The following is a 17,407-nucleotide window of genomic DNA, read 5'->3' as shown; positions in this document are numbered from 1 at the left end:
CTGGAGACAGAGGGAGGGATAGGAAAGCTCAGGAAGCAGAAAGGTGCAGAGTGTGCTGAAGAACAGAAAAAGCAGAGTGACCAAGCTAGGAAGGGTGTTGCCCTGAGATGATGCCGTGGTCAGATTTGCAGATCTGAGCTGAAGTGCGTCTATGTCACGAGGAAAATGGCCTCTGTCGTGTGGCAGTGATCATTTTCAAGTATGTGAACTTCAACTTTGGTTTTTTCCTGCATGTGATTTTTACACAGCCCACTCTGAAATGCTATATTTGTTTATTTTTTTAAACCCCCAGCTGATGTTCCTCACACCACTGTTTTTACTCCCTTCCTCCAATTAAAGGATATCATGGAAAAGTACTGTGGAAACAGAGCTTTTTCACTGAACGTAGTGATAATGACTAGTTTGTGTCATGACAACACTGGTGAAGCACTCTTCTTATTTTCTCACAGGAGTTAGCATTCTGCATATCACTTTTGGCATTTCTTATCATACTACATCATCTTTGGAATCTGATTCAATACATGATTTGTACATTCATGGGTAGGAAATATTTTGTTTTACCATTAACTAACAGTTAAAATAGTGTATCTGGTGATGTTCCTACATGGTTTTAAAGGATTTTTCCCTTTCTTCCCATCCAAAAACATCATGCTAGTTCACAATACAAGCTGCCTAAAACATTTGTTCCTCGCACCTTCAAAACGCCACCCTTCAGCTTACTCCTGCATGGTTAAACATTGCATCTCCCTGGTTCAAAAGAAAAGAGACATTTACTCCCTCAGATACATGGGCTTATATTTCAGTTGCTGTTCAGATGACCAGCAGGATGGAGAACCTGTGGGTTGACAGGAGATGTGAAGAGCCCTGAGCTTGTTCAGTCCAACAAATGGGGGAGGAAGATCTGGAGAGCAATGGTTATCATCAGAGGGGTAAACATCAGGAAGACAAATCCACTGAATAATCCTACTGCTGGGATTCCCACCAAAAGCAAACCACCGGTGCTCCCTTGGGGGGGGCGGGGAGGGGCTCAAGCCCTGCTCCCCAGAGGTCCCCATGGGTGACATCCGGGGAGCAGGGCTAGAGCCATCCCCCCAAAGGAGCACCACCGTGAAGAGTCCACTCACACCCCAGCCCACACAGCACACCCCACATGTTGGGGACTCCTCCTCAGGTCCTTCTTCCACCAAAAGGCACCCGAATCCATCTCTCTCACATTCCCAGTGAGTGTGGAGTACCAAACATGGCCCTGAAATGCATCCCCATGCAGCTGGGAGGCATCAGAACCCTTTAGACACCCAAGGCTATGTGTGTGCTTTTAAATATCTGTGCTTAAAAAATGTTTTTCTGTAGCCAAAGGCTTTTTTTCCTTAGGTCACACTAATTAAGAGCTGAAATATCTACAAGATCAAGGACTAAGAACTTCACTACCCAGTGAAGTTGTCCTGAATACAAATACTGTAAATTAAACCTTAACTATTCCAAAACATCTCTTCTGGTGTATATCCTTTTTGGTAGACACTGTCCATGATTTAGTTCTTCCAGCTCCAAATACACACCCCTCTTATGTAAGACATATGTGTACATTTAATTTCCAAAATTATATGGCTGATCTGCAGAGAATTCTGTGTTACCACTAGGGCATTTAATCTTATTTACTGAAGACCAAAGACCTCTGACACAAAACAACTGTCGTTACCTTTGAGTATTTGCTCTAATGGCAGAAGAATTCAATTTTGGTCTATTCTTCATCACAAAAATGCTTGTTTTTCCTTGCTCACTTTCTGTACTGCAGTCTAAGCACTGTACAACATGATATGGTGCACCTATGAAAAAATGATAAATTATTATTCAGCTTTTATGTGCAAAAATTCCAGCACTATGACTGAAGTATCTCCCTCCATAAAAAAAAAAGGGATAGGGGAGAAGCTAGCACCTATGCTTTAGCTACATAAGTTATGCAAAAAGATGCAGTGTCTGGTGGTAATTTGAATTTGAAAAGCATTGGACACTGTGAATCTCAATTAAATTTATGGATCATAGTTTAATTTTCATTTATTTGTGTTTGGTTTTGAAAATTCGTTGTATTATTACAAGAGGACATAGAGCTTGTTTGTACTCCTGGGAAATCAGGCATGCGAATAGCATTATGCTCTTTTTTTCCTCTCTTTCTTTTTTAATTCAAAATACCTTTTGAAATTAAAAATAGACAAATGCAGAAAGCTCTCATTTCTACCATTTGAGACCTCTTTCTATGTGGTCTCTAGTGGCAGCTTTATGATTTATTTAATCGTGAAATAGAAAGGAGGTGCAGGAGAAAGACATTTTGGTCTCAGACTCTATTTGCATAAAAATGATTTTCTTCTCCATGTGTAGTGACGTGGCTGTTTAGACAGTTTATATGTCTTTATCTTTCATGTGAGATATCAGGTCACTGCCCTTTTTTCTTTTTGCGTGATAAGCCCCTGAAAGCCAAATAACTAAATTACTTGAAATAACTGTAATAATAATTTATAATAATAATATAAATCTGCATGACTGTCGTAATCCAAGCAGCATATAATTTATTTTCAGGCTATTTTAATAGAATGCACTGATAGGGATTTCCTTGTTTTTCAGCAGCAAAAAGAAGTCAGTTCCATCTATTAATTCACAAAATTTATTTTAGTTAAGGGCCGCTTCACTCTAAGAAATAGTATCAATGCTTCAGGAAATTTCCTCCAGAGTGCAGGAGGGTGTATCAGCAGGGATATGGCAACAGGAGGTGCAGCGCACAGGTGTACAGTTTGCTTGGTCTAAGAAGGGACGGCAGGAGATGATTCAGCAGGAACAAAATAGGAAACTCCGCACTAGAGAGCCGCATCCCCGCTTCAGAGAGTGCCTAAGTCGGAAGTATAGTCACCGCAGGCTGCTTCTGCGTCTGACGGAGTATGAGAGGCATCTCCAGTGAGAGACAGTTCACCAGCTGCTGCTGGTTCTCACTTGGCACATCTTCACATGTGTCTGCTGTGTGTAAGGTGACATCATTGCTCTTAACCCAGGTGCCTCTGCTCAGTGTCTAAAGTTGGGGGGGTCTTCTGAAGTGAATCTGAGCCTCTGCAGATGACAACCAGGAGCAAATGATTCAAATGCAGGGAGCGGGAACAGCATCAATGAGCTGTCTTGCCACCATAGGGAGTAATGTATTAGTGGAGGGTGATACAGACATTAACAAGCAGCCCTTTCCACTGCATGGGAGAAACAGATCTTGGAGTCCAAAACAAAAACTTAGAGAGCTTAGAGACAGACTATATGATGAGTTACAGAAGGAGGTGAAACAAGCCTTCACCAAGTCTTAAGTCATCTTCTTGTGTTCAGTTTCAGAAGACAGGCAAAGTGAGGTAGGAAGAAGAATACATATTTTGTGCATTAGACTTCAGAAACTCATTCACCCATTTGGCATTTCAGGACTCGGGCATGTGGTTTTGTACTCTTTATATCTGGAGGATGCTACCAAGGCATATACGTGTGGAGCTTTAGGCATATGAAGAATGGTGTGTATGTTTGTAAATGCTCGTGGCATCTAACTGTTGGACTGGCGCACCTGAAGGGTTATATGGCCCTTCAGTCTCTTGGAAATCTGACTTCTAAATATGCATGGAGTCATCCTTAGTAGTAAGATTAGTTTTCAGGAGTGCTGAAGATCTACCTGTTACTTCTGCCAATGCAAATGCTCAATACTCCCAGCTATCAAGCCAGGTATGTAAGCCCCTCTTGCTGCCCAGCTTTAGGCAACCAAATGTGAAAAGCTGGCTCTAAGTTCTGCCTTTTAATTCCCTTGTGCAGACCTCTGATAGCCAGAGAAAGCCATGCACATCAAGAACAGTAAAACCACTTTCCAGGAATGTGTAGTCCTTAAAAATGTCTTCACATTCAGAACCACTCTATCCCTTGGTTTGTAACAGAAGAATCCCAAAAATCAGTAGTGACAAGTATTTTATAATATAACCTTCTTGTGTTGTCACTGGAAGAAGACAGATCACGAAATACCTCACACCTGCTCAAATTATTTCAGTCTGGTTAAAATACAGAGGGCAATGGATGCATACGGGAAAGTTTGTTCATTTCATTCCCCTAATCAGACTTTTGTAGGCAACATCTCTCATGCAGTAACACCGTATAAGTTTGTGAGAGTTTATGAAAGTCTTGTATTCGCCTGGGTCTCTTGTTATCCAGTTTATTTCACCTAAGATGAAGTACTGGACCCTATATTCTGTTGCTCAAATTCCCCGTCAGAGAAGTGGCTGTCTGTGGCTCTGAAGGACTCAAGTGCATACATTTAGTTTGAAAGGAAATGCAAGTTAATCATCCACAAACAGTATTCTGATCTAATTTCCCTTTGCTGCCAGTAAGTACAGTGCTTTAATTCCATGAGGATATAAAATATAATCAGGACTGAGCTGTTTGGGAGGAGAAATACTAATGGAGTGGCCTATGTTAATCTTGTTTCATTCGTTTTAAAATTTTCTATTACTTGCTTGCAACCTTATGCCATCTGCCAGAATTATCATAGGGACAGTCCTCTCTGTATTCATGCACTGTAGTTCTCTTTGCCCTGCTGCTGAATACTTCAATTTCAGCTGGTGATCCTTCAAATATTTTTCCATGAGACAGCTTTAAATGACATGTCAGAGAGGTCAGTACTTAGCTAAGTTTTAGACGATTGATTGTCATGTCAATATGCAGACAACACGGACAAAATAAGATAATTTAAAACCAAAATAAACCCAAGAGAGATCACGCTGTGCTCATTGCCCATGTACCTCTTTTTTTCCATCACTCTATAAAAGGTACGGTCCCACATTTTAGCGCAGTGCTGCTCTGGAATGATTGCACGAGCATGGCAGTGGTACGCAAATAATAATTTCCTTTCTCTTCTCCGAATTGGAAACTCAGTCTTGCCAATCTGCTCAGGTAAGGAAGCTAAGACCCCCTCTTCAAGCCAGCTGCTCCAAGAAAGGGGATTGCTTGCTTGAGAGAAGGCAGTCTTGCAAGGCTGGATCTTGCGGGAATGATGCTAAGCGAGGGTCTCCCTCCCCTCTGGCCCACCTGGCACGGCCTTCCCACGGTTTGCCCCCAGAGTGGGACAAGAAGTTTGTTAGCATCAGCAGCAGGCGCAGCCCAGGCAGCTCTCTCCCAGGAAGCCAGCTGCTGCAACAACTGTGTTTAGTGCTAATGAAAGGTCTGGGAATGCGGAGAGCAAAAGTCAACTTGATATTTACGATCTACATCTGGATGTAATTGGACTATATCTTTCCTTAGGTAGAAAACTGGATGGGTTTATTTATGTTCAGATAAAAAAATCTGCAAATTTTGACTGAATGAAAAATGGGTCATCTATCCTCCACGAAGTTGAGCCTTTTGTAGGAGACCCATGAATCAGTTAGCATACAAGCCCAAAATAAATTCTTTTTGAAGCTTCTTCCTAAACATATCTTAAATTTCACTTGGGAAAAAAAAAGGGTTCAGCCTGTAGCTGAAATACAGGGCAAACGCTAGATGCAAGAATCTCAGTTAATGGTCCAAAAACTCTGCCTTTGTTTCTCTGTAATTTGACTTAGTGAGTTGGGACTCAGTTATAGTGGCCGGGTGTGAGGCCACTCAGGCTGATGTTTAGTTGGTGGCAAATTCTGCCTGTAAATTTCCATTTTGACTTTGTGCTTCAGGTGAGATTTTTTTTCCCTCAGTTTAGCAAATACACACAGAGAAAATCAGGAAAGTCTTGATTGTTCCTCTTTTAACACCTCTCTTTCCCTTGCTTCTGAGAATTATCTGAGTAATTCAGAGGCAGAGTGATGAGTTGTGAGAGCAATGCATTAAGACCAGCTTTCAGACAATAGTTTCTCATAATTAATATGAGTGGCAAATACTTCACCTGAAGTTTTACCTCGAATAGTCTGCTCTGTGATTTGTCTGGTGAGTCATAGATACCATCTGATTTATGTATATTTCATTTTTTTCAGTCCATTACTAGCAAAAGGACCTCCACAATGACAGCGTGGACAAAATTATTTCTCCTGTTCAAATTAATACAAAGCCAAGCTCACCTAGATGTTGTCTTTCTGTGACTAGCTCGTTTAAATACTGAATCCTACCTCCACTCAACCTCTTCCTCCAAGCATCGCTCGTTCTGCTTATTGTTAAGGCGTTCGGAAAGGAAAATAGAGTGTAAACAAAAAATATTTCTTAATCATGGATGAACTGTTGCTGTTTTACATCACATTACAGTAGATTTATGTCATAACAACACAAACCATCTGTTGTAAAATACTTGGTTAGTTGTCATCCTACTGCCTTGAGACAGTTCAGGCTTTCAGTGTAGCTGTACAGTCATCTATGGAAAGCAGTGCTTGTAGTCCTCTAACCATTAGAGATAGACCAGTATTTAAATACCAGCCTGCCTGATTGAAAATGCCAGTGACAGTAATTAGTAAACTGGGCTGAGCCCTTGTGTTTGGATATTTTATCATGCCACCTCCAGGCTTTCCTGATTTGTGAGCAGGTGAGGGGCTGGACCGCAGCACCCTGCAGGATTCAGTGCCCACCTACCTGGCGTTTGAAACGGAGTTACAGGTTGGGGGGCTGCACGTGCAGCCAAAATGAAATGTAAAAAAAGGAGTGGGACATATCAAACAGCGTTGATTCAGTCTTAGATCCCTTTTCAGGTGATATATATTCCTGACATCTTTACAATAATCTTCAGGTCATTAAGTAAGAGACCAGTGACTAATTCAGAAAACCTGTTATCCCAGGGTACTGCCTAATGGAGATAGATAGGTGCCACAATGTTCAAACTATGCTACAGATGTCTGACATAGATGTCACACCTGTGACTGAGCAGAAAATTAGGATCTCACAATCCCAGAGAATAAATGATCTGAATTTCTCATAGTTCTTTTTCATTTAGAGAGCACTCTATGAAATCTCCCTGAGTCTATCTCAACCACTGAAGGTGGTGATCGAAATACAGTCCCAGTCTCTTAGAGCACTCCTGGCTCAGCACTTCTGCTCACAGAAGTGGCTGTTTTTCATGATGAAACACTTGCTGTTTGACTTGCTCTATTACAAAATGCCTTACGGAGGAAAGGTAGCTGTTGTTTCCCCCGTCAGTGCTGGTGAGCCTTTTCAATGTCTGGCACCAGAATTATTTTTTGAAAAACATTCATTTTTATATTTATGCACAATTTCATAATTTGATTTTATAAAACAAATAGATGCCTTTTTTAAGAAAATGGAACTGGTGCCTGCCCAGATGCAGGTCAGTTCCAGGCTTGTCTCTGGTGACAGTTGCTAGTGATCTGTGTTCTACGTTCTGTAATAACCCCATCAATAACTGTGATGATTGAATCCGAGGCATTAAGAGCAGTATTTATCCCAGCTTCCTTGGACTTCACCTGGGAATAGTGCGAGATGGACAGAAGGAAGCTTAATTTAATATCCTACTCATCAGTTGACCCAGTGCTGTGCAAGCAAGTCAGCATTGCTAATGGGTGAGCAGAGATTACAATGTGAGACGTGATACAACAGACGTCTGTCCAGGAAGTCATGGTGCTGCTCGCTGAGCAATGCATTATTGTTGGAGTACAGTCATTCCTTGGCTACCAGCTTCAGTTGCTGTGGTTGTAGTAAGGAGAAGATTGAGGCAAACGAAGACATGGAAAAATGAGCACACTAAAGAAAATGGGCAGCAGCAACAGATGATGAGGGAAAAATCATAGAATCATAGAATATCTCAAGTTGGAAGGGACCCATAAGGATCATCAAGTTCAACTCCCTGCTCCTCACAGGACTACCTAAAGCTAAACCATATGACTAAGAGCATCATCCAGATGCTCCTTGAACTTTGACAGGCTTGGTGCTGTGACCACTTCCCTGGGGAGCCTGTTCCAGTGACTGACCACGCTCTCAGTGAAGAACATTTTCATAATGCCCAATCTGATCTTCCCCTGACGCAGCTTCATTCCATTTCCTCGTGTCCTATCACTGGTCACCAGAGAGAGGAGATCTCTCTCCACCTCCGCTGCCCCCCTTGAGCAAAACATGTTTTAACTGCAGCCAAGACTTTCCTTTTCTGACTTTAAAGAATGGCAACCTGTTGCTTTAGCTGTCATTGCAGCTTTTCTTCCTGCATCTCCATCAGTATGGTTTTGTCTCTCAGAGAAGGTGTGCTGTGTCCACAGCTCACATATACCACCCCCCACATACATACAACAGCCCAGCTAAGTCAGTCACTCACAATGTGAGCAGTGCTCCAATCTCCAAAGCACGGTATGTGTCTACACACCTCACAGCTATGCTGGCTCCATTACCTGATCCTGTGAATGGAGCTCTGGGGTGAGTCACAGTTTGAACCAGCACTCTGTCTCATTCATTGGATTTACGAAAAAACCATTTGCAGAGGAAGAAAAAGCTTTAACTTACAGCACTTTGTATTACTCAAAGGAAAGAGTACATAACAGAGACAAACGGGGCGTTAAACCATTACTAGGTTTGCACTTCTCCCTGAAAGCTAATAGTGAAGTTTCTCTGATATGGGTTAGATGCGTTACTGTCAGAGAGAAGTTCTTGGAAGGCCTTTACTTCACGTTTAACTTGTTGATCTGAAGTCATATCTATTTGTCTGATGAAGCAGAGGTAGGAGAAAGAGGGTAGAACTGGTAGCCATGAGCAGCTTTCTGGCACTGGTGGCCAGCACATACCACTTACTCCTGCACCTTCTCAAGACAATCCTTTCCTTGCTGGACAATTCTCCAGCAGGGCTGGAAGGGAGCAGAAGTGATAGATGGCTCATTGATCAGGACGTCCTCAAAAGCTTCTCTATGAGAGGAACAAAGAATGATGTGTGGATAGATCCAGGAAAGACTGTTCTGATCATGCAGTCTTAATACTCATGTGTTTGTAAGACTCTCCTGCTGGGTTTCCTTCATTTTCCTGGACAGTGGCAGGACTAGGTTTTATGGAGATCTGTAGTTAATCACTCTCAATGAAAAGTAATGCCAGTGAGGACCAGCAATGAGTGAAATGTTAAACAAGTATCTTATTTCTGTCTTTTTTGATTGAGTCATGAAAAAGATACGTGACATAAATAAGGGAATTGTATCTACTTTGTCCCCAGTAACAAAAGAAAGCCGCTCTTTCACACCGTTCTCTAAAACTGTTTCCACCACCAGTTCAAGTGTCTGGACCTCCATATCCCATGGGAGATGTGCAGATCCTATACCAAAATAAGCGAGCCAGGCTGTTTTCCTCTGAACTGTATTTGGTCTCTTTAAGGTCATTGGTCTCTTTAAGGTCATTATGTAAGACATTGCATTAGACATTAACCACATAATGTTAATTGTAATGTAATGAAAATCTATTGAAGAAAGGCATTTCCTCCCAATGGACTTTTAAAATTCATTACTGACCGCTATTAAGAGAGTGACATATCTAGTACTGTGACTGATGGAGCTTGTCTGTGCATATTATTTTGTCTGCCACCATATGTATTTCTGTGGCAGGTGATCACAGCAATTATTTCAGAAAATATTCTGTTGGTTCCCGCTAATAAAAAAGAAAAGATCCATACAAAATAAGCAGCCTCTTAGCTTGAAACAATACTGTTGTGATATATGTGACAGCTGCCAGGTGTTATGCTGAAGGAGCTAGACTGCATAAAAATATGAAAACAAAATGCTTGAACTAAAGTTTAAACTATTTAAAAATAACCTGTTGTGCTCCCTTTGTTTCCGCTGCCTGGAAGTGTTGAGTGCCAGAAGTGTAACACTTGACATTTGAGGCAGACAAACATAGCCTACAGATTCTGTGGCGGCTTTGCGACCAGCTAGCATTTTTTAATCATGCCTGTTCTTGTCAACACTGGGGGTTGTTTCTAAACAAGCCAGCTAAAATATGGGTATTAACTTTAATTTCTCACTCATTTTCTGAGGCTACAGAAACGGTAGAAGCAAGAAGCTTGTATTTTCACTGCTTCTCTCTCCAAGACCCACATTTTTCTAACGTATTCACATTCTTGCTCTCCTGCTGGATCAAGAGGAGCCAGTGAAGGCATTGGGTAGTTCACATGCCTCTAAGTGGTTTAGGAGTTTCTTGCCAAACAGCCCTGCTTCTTTTTCCTGCCCAGATGCCCCACTCACATGTCATTTGTGCTGAGGCAGCTCTTTGTTGTGTTGGAATCAGATAATTCAAATGGCCCGGGTTTAAAAATATCTTCCTTCACCTCAAAAAACAGCAAAAAATTAATGTCATTCCAGTGAGATTCCCATTCTTAGCACAGCTCTGGGAACAGCTGCAGCCATGCAAATGGACAGTGAACCCTGGAGGCAAAGTGGGAAGAGGTGGATGGGTAGCCAAGGGGCGCAGAACCTGCTTTGGTTAGCATTGTTGCTCCAGAAAACTTATACAGCTGCACAAGAAGGCTATTTGTAACCAATCAGTGCATCCATGTGCATAGTTGTAAGAAATAACCCCCCTTCCTAGGGCATGCTGACTTCTAGTAAACCACACACATTCTTTTCTCACTTATTTCACTGTAAATCTAGACCCTTCTCATTACATCAGTCAAAACCAAGACCATGATTTCACAAGATGGTAAATACAGTTTTGGAAAATTCAGCACTAGATCAGAAATAACATACTTGGTGACCCAAAGTGTTCAACTACTACGAATTCACTAGGTAGAACCATATTTGTTCAAAAAATGTGAGGAGGTCATTTTTGCTTTGCCAACAAAGGCATAATCTATTCTGCTGTGGCCAGCAAAAAAACAGCAACCATTTTTGTTTTCTGATCAATTACAAAAAATTGTGATCATTAATTATGCTCAATCCAGATAAAATATACTGCTGGGTGATCTACAGCCCTAGAGGAAACAACCATTTCAGCCCTCAGTTCTCTTATTTCTCGTATCTCCTTGCAAGCTGGTGTGATATAACCTCTGAGAGGGACATTATAACAATGGTTTCTCCAGATCCTACTTTATCAGAAGTCATCAAAAATAAGCAAAAAATTGCCAAAACAAAAAACAAACTAAAGAAGACTATGAAGACCCTTCACCTTTCCTCCCCACTTCCTAAATTTGAGTTACTGATCATGTTAAAGTAATAGTGCAGTCGAAGTTCTCGTTTCCTATCAAGTAGTTTTCTGATATCCTGAAGTATTTGGCTGGAATCTTTCTTGTGTAATTCCTTAAAAGCAAGACCTAGTCCAACCGGGTCACCAAGAGTGTCTCTAGAGTCAGTAGAAAGAAACAGGTAGCTCCAGAGGGCAATCCACCCTATAGACACTTCTTTTAGGATGGGAGAAATCACCCTCTGATGGTGTCTTTCTCTTGTCACTCCCATTAGAGGGAGTGAATACAGTTTGCTTGAGTGGTTATCTCATTTCTGGATGACCAAAGTTTGGTAACAAGGATCCCAGTTTTTGTACCTAAAGGCTACAGAGATTAGTGGTGGTAAAGCAGAAAACAGACTGTAGATTTCATTGTGTTTTAAATATCTAGAAGGCCTAGACTGCGTATTTTTCCCCAGCATAAACAGGATTAACTGCTGGCCCTAATAAATGAAAACGTTATGATAAAGCCATCCCACTCATCCCTTTCCTCCCCTCCACTCCCTTTACAAGAACCTTATACACATTTAAGTAGTGCTCTACTTAAGGAAGCAAATGCTGAAAGATGCTGAATTCCTGCAACTTTGATACGATGCTGAATTCCTGCAACTTTGATACGACTCACCAGGTTAAACTCTGAGATCCTCATACTGTTTATTCATGCAAATTCTGGTGTGCCAGATGCTGAGGAGTGCTGAATGGCTGGTCAGTGGGAGTTGTGGCTGCTCAGCACCTCAAAGAATTGGCATGTAAACTCCAGCCTGGACTTTGCTTATGGGAAAAACAAATCCAACCATCAGTCATGCAGGGTGTGCTTCCCTCCCCGCTTCATGAGCTGGCCTGGTGAAAATTCCTGGTGCTTATTGAAAGCATCATCTGATGTCACTCGACACCACAGGGGAAAATATAAATCAAAGTGTAAGTATTCAGCACTCTCTCAGCATTGGCCTAATGTGATTAATGTAATCTCAGGTAAACACTTTAGTTATTCCTTATTACTGTTAGGGACCCAAATCAAGGGTTGGGACTTGTTATTCTAGGTAATGTGAAAAACAAGCCCTACCCATGAGATCTCCAAGACTAAGATAAAGCTCAGATAGAAGCTTGACAACAGTTACCTAATAGCAATGGACAGACACAATGAAGTGTTGAATCTGAACCGTCTGAAAGGCATGTGGCAAGGGCTGTGCCGTGCTCAGCAGAAAGCTTTTCTCTGGCAGCAGAGTAGGGCTGCAGTAACAGAGAGAGCGAGGTGATCCGGGATGAGATTGCAAGGACGTACAGAGGGGTTAGATGCCCAAATCCCATTGACACTGAGGAGACCCACTTTTGCTTTCTACCTTTCAGAATCACCTCCTGGTTCAAAAAAGTTGTTTTCTATAAAAGTCTACAGATGAAATCTTTGTCTCAGACAATCCCAGCACACTGTATAACTCTGAATTGTGTGGGCTGCCATTGGAAAGGGGGAACGGACTTAATAACATGGACAGAGTTGCTCCTGGCACCTTTTAATGGTCTCTTGCCTCACATGAGGATAGCATACCTCAGCCGCTGTATGACTCAGAGCACAAATACTAAAGTGTCACAGATGTGAAAATGCAAGTCTAAAAGCCAAGGAATGGCCCTATTGTCAGTTTTGTGCTTGATTCACCCCCAGCTGGGTGGGATGGCAAATGATTGCTCTTGGAAAGGCACATCGAGGTATTGCAGACTGGCAGCCTGCTGAGTCCAGCAAGGTGCAGGGAGTAAATGCTTCATCCAGCCAAACCCAGTGGGAATATGCTGGAGCTCCAACATTGTTTTGCTGACATAGGAAGATGTCATCACAGCAGAATATGAAGGAGTTAACACATTATGAAATAGAGTTTTGGCAGTGATGCAGACAAAGATTGTTTTGTTTGAAATGCAGTACCAGCAGTGTTGGTTAACAAGGTAATGTAGTCATCTGGCCAGTCTAAGTTATTAGACTGTGCTTTCTTTTCTTCTAACATGTTAGGTCCAAATGCTATGAAACAAGCTACTTAACTTTAAGCTCATAGATAGTTCTTTGCTTCAAAGTTAGCCTTAGTTTAATGTATATTTCTGGGTAATGGCTGGTTGGAATAGCAAGTGGAAGAGCTAAAGGAAGCCCATCTTGCACAGGAAGAGAAATTACAAGGTGACAGTGTGGTTCTAAGTAAAAAAGAATAAAAATACAGGAAATTATTTTTTTTAAACCTCTTGCCAGTTGCATTCTTTTGCAGAGTGAGGAGAAGTGAGGAGGGCTGTCCTGTGCCTGCTTACATGCACTGCTGAGAGCTCGGTGCACAAAATTGCACAACCAATTTCAAAATTACTTTTAGCTAGTCCAGGCACTCCAGCTGTCCTTCCAAAAATAAAAGGCAAAATTTTCAACATCACAGAGGACTAATAAACGACCTACGCTCCTGCATCTACCGAGATCAAGAGAGCGCAGAATCCCTTACGACTCAGAAAGTCTAGCCATGTATTTACTGCTGATACCTGACTTTTGTAATCAGGTTGAAAGGTTTGCATTCAGCACTTTCCTGGGCTGAGAGGCAAATCTTCTATAATCGGGACTCAATTAGTTACCTGCCTTTTCAGCTGAAGATCTGGCCCCATGGGCCTGATTCTTTACAATACTTTTGCATAAGCCTGGGAGACGACCCTTCTCACCAGTATTGCTGAAAATGGACTTTTGTATTCAAGTAGACAGCTGTTTCTCCCAGATTTTTCACCATGCTTGTGCTCTCATTAAAGTACATGATAAAGTTAGCAAGCAAAAGCTATATTCTTCTAAAAGGTCCTTGTGCATAAAAATCCTTTTGAGCCCTGTGTTTTGTGGTGAGTAGCAGTGAGTGCCTTGCTTTGAAAATATTAATCTAAGTCAAAGATTGGTCCACATTTCAAATATTAAAGCAGATTCTCAGATAGTATTTCACTGGAACAAGTAGGGCTATTCCAGTCTAGAGCAACTGAGGATCTGGGTCTAAAAAAGGAGCTATGATGAACTCTGATTAGATATAAATAAAGAAATAGGGAGCTACTTTTTTCATACCTCTGTGCTGTCTTGTCTGTTGGTGTCATGACACTTAAACAGGTAGTAACTGGAATGAAGCCCAGTAGCCAGTTTATACTCAACATACCATTAGTCCTTACTAATTCCTGTGGGACACTTTAACATTAAGCACTTACAAAAATGCTTAGGAAAATCATCCATCCCATGCTTCAGCTCCTCACAAGCATCCCTGCTTCATTGTTTGTTCCTGTATATGTCTGTTAGCTTTGGTAACTTTCCATTTTAGGACAGTATTATAAATGATTGAGACATGTTAAAATTCAGAGGACACTGCTCTGTTATTTTCCCTTTATCAGGTAGTCTCTTGACATCAAATAGTTCTCCTGAGACCACGCTGAAGTTCCCAAAGTAAGGTGAAACCCTGCACAGAGAAGGCTGGCAGTATTGGCTATTTTATTTTAAGAATGTACAATAATGTACGTGCATATCTAGGAATGTAAAGAGGGAAAAAAATCCTGTATATTGCACATTAAATTGTGATTTTAATGATGAAGACACAAGGCATCCCTTAGCTACCAAATCATCCATTTTTGTGTATTTTATCTTTAATAGGATTTCTAATACTATCACAAAGTTGGTCTTCATTCTCTGCCAAAGAGATCTGAAAACACTGGAACCATATCATACTGGCCTGTTAAATATTCAGCTAATTTAAAAGATAATAATAATTTCTGTGATTAGCAGCATATCATGTCCAGATTCCTTTTTTTACTGTAAGCATAGGATACCTGTGCTAACAAAAGCAGAATTTGGCCTGGGATATAAGCAGAAGCTTTTCTCTCTGTATTATTTATTTCCTGTTCGTGGACTGAGTGAAACTGAAGTGAAATAAATATTAAAAGACTTTAAAGAAAAAAACAACACATCCAAGGCAGATTTCATGACAGCAGAACAAGTATCATTTTGAGTGGCAATGCATTGACAATAACTTTTGGCTTCGGTCCACATCAATCTGGAAGCCCAGCTATACAAGCCAAGCTGGCTCAGGAGCACTTCCAAACAGGCAGTTACCACCTTCGGTGCAATAATATTCCAGAGGTCCAAGTCAGGACTAAGCCCTTTGCACAGGTGCGACACACTCACCCAGCACATTCTTTCCTCTGCCGTTGTCCATGGCAAAAGTCCCTCTGACTTCTCTGGCGTTAGAAGTCTGGCTGGCCTCTCCAAATGTTCGTGCTCCCTGCCTGTTCCCCTCTTTCCCACTTCATTCTGGTTTTCTGCACGTTGTGAAATCTTAAGGATTTTAATGCAATCCATCTTTTCCTCTTCCATTTGTCAACCTTTCCTTCCTTTACAGACTGGTTCTGAGCCATCACCTCAAGGACAAGTGGAGGAAACTACCATGAGCCATCAGAGGGGTGACGAGCCGGCTCGTCATGTCTTCTCCTTCTCCTGGTTGAACTCACTGAATGAATGATGACTCACTCCGGCTGGCTTCTGGTGTGCTTCTCCTCGGAGGGACCACGAGTGCAGGCAGCCTGGGTGCAATCAACAAAGAAACTGGCCTGGAAAGGGACGTCCAAGCAGGTTTTGTTCCCAGGAACCCAGCTGACCTCCACGTCGTACCGGGCCCTTAAGATGACAGAGTGCTAACAGGGATGGGAGCATGGGGACAAATTGCTATACTGTATCGTAATGAGAGTGTTTTCCGATAATTTCTTGTTTCCAAGGGGAAAGTAGCATCACTACAGCTGTAGGCTGCGCACCGCTGATGTTTTGTTATTCACTTTTTGGCATGTCCCTGTGTAGGTGTAAATGCTTCACCAATGTTCTTAGCTAAAATGCTGGTAAGATATTCGTTATTAGCATCCTTTGCCAACACAGCATTTCTCCTCAGTACCCTCCCGCGTCCCAACTCGTCGGTGCTGGTGACTTCAACGACACTATCGCGCCCTTGGCACCCCCGAGTCAGGGTTGAGTCTAAGCTCCTCCCTGCAGTCACTCATGGTCCCCAGGGTACTGGTGCCTCTCTGGCTGCGGAGGCTGAACACGGGAGGGGAGAGGGAAGCTGCCATTTCTTCCTTTGCACTTGCTCTTCCTGCTAAGACACGACATGAGATGCTCACATAAACAGGTCATTTGTAGGGAAGGTGCCCAGCGGCAGGGATGAGGAGGACGCACACGCCAAAAGCACTGGCCAAGTCCCCGTGCATGGATGTGGGACACAGCTCTGAGTGTGTGGGGCAGACGCTAGAGTGCTGCCCTTGTCTGTCCGGCCGTAATCTGTGTCTACGTCTTCTCAGTCATCCATATGTGTAGGAAAAGGAGCATGTTCTTGCATGAAACCAGAATGCGGTGAGGTGGTCATAGGTATTCATTCAAGGTTTAAATTGAAGGCCCCATGGGGTGCTGTAGAAAAGGCAAATGCCGAATGTCCTGTTCTGTGTGCGTGGCAGATGTTGAGCCATCTAATGAAATCAAATTTGTGTCTTAAAAGAAGCTCTACAACTTGTACTGAAGGTGACACTCCGCAAGTTTTGTCACTGGGGACAGGGTGTCAGCACTCAGTAGTGTTTGAGAGAGATTGGCAGGTTGCCAGGAGTGCTCGGTGCCATGGGGGACCCGATGTCAAGCTCTGCACTAGGGTTAGGTGTGGATCTTTCCAGGAGCCCTGAGCCAGGCCCTCAACACACCGTTTTGGCTGGGGACTGTGTCAGGCCATCGGGCTGTGCCGTGCCCCAGCAGGACTGGTGAGCTGGCAGCGCAGACGCAAGGCGGCATCTGGTTAGCAGGCTGTGAGGGGTCAGCCCCAGTGCCGGCCATCCCTCGCTACAGGGCTGGGTCACGTCAACCCTCACTTCTATCTTTCCCCAGGAAAATGCTCCTGCGAAGGAAGTTTTGGAGGGCTGCATAGGCGAGCTCTGTGCAAAGCTTTGAGACTTGCACAGCCCAGAGCGAGCACCTCTCCGCACCGCCACTGCCACCGCATCACCTCCGGCTGCTGGAGCAGCTTTTCCCTGGGATTTGGTTTGGGCTGGGGGATTTCCCATTTTCTCCCAGTCATCCTGGAGGATTTCCCCCAGTTCCTCCCGGGAAGTTTCTCCACAAGCACCTCCACCTCCCCAGCGCCCCTGGGAGGGACCCGGCTTGGGCCCTGCCGCCGGGACGGGGGGAGCTGAAGCGGGGAGGAACCTGCCCTTTTGGGGTGCGAGGAGGATGAGCAGAGCTAGACAGAAAAGAAAA

At 42.9% G+C, this 17,407-nt stretch overlaps 1 protein-coding gene across 4 annotated transcripts in view; it reads left to right on the top strand.

The window, feature by feature from the left end:
- TRIM55 (tripartite motif containing 55) overlaps positions 1–16,045 on the top strand; it is a 39,069-nt gene extending 23,024 nt beyond the window's left edge. For 2 of the 4 annotated variants that reach the window (XM_059836110.1, XM_009815376.2), the window contains one exon: positions 15,522–16,045. In XM_059836110.1, coding sequence (XP_059692093.1) covers positions 15,522–15,641 — 120 coding nt within the window. In that variant the 3' untranslated portion in view covers positions 15,642–16,045. Of the gene's footprint in view, positions 1–449; positions 541–5,999; positions 8,032–15,521 lie in introns of those variants that run through there. The other 2 variants (XM_059836109.1, XM_059836108.1) reach the window with 2 other exon arrangements.
- The last annotated feature ends 1,362 nt before the right edge of the window (positions 16,046–17,407 follow it).

Source organism: Gavia stellata, chromosome 3, assembly GCF_030936135.1.
Source record: "Gavia stellata isolate bGavSte3 chromosome 3, bGavSte3.hap2, whole genome shotgun sequence".
NCBI classification, from domain to species: Eukaryota; Metazoa; Chordata; class Aves; order Gaviiformes; family Gaviidae; genus Gavia; species Gavia stellata.
The sequence above is the reverse complement of the archived record's forward strand: the minus strand, read 5'-3'. Positions and strand labels throughout refer to the sequence as shown.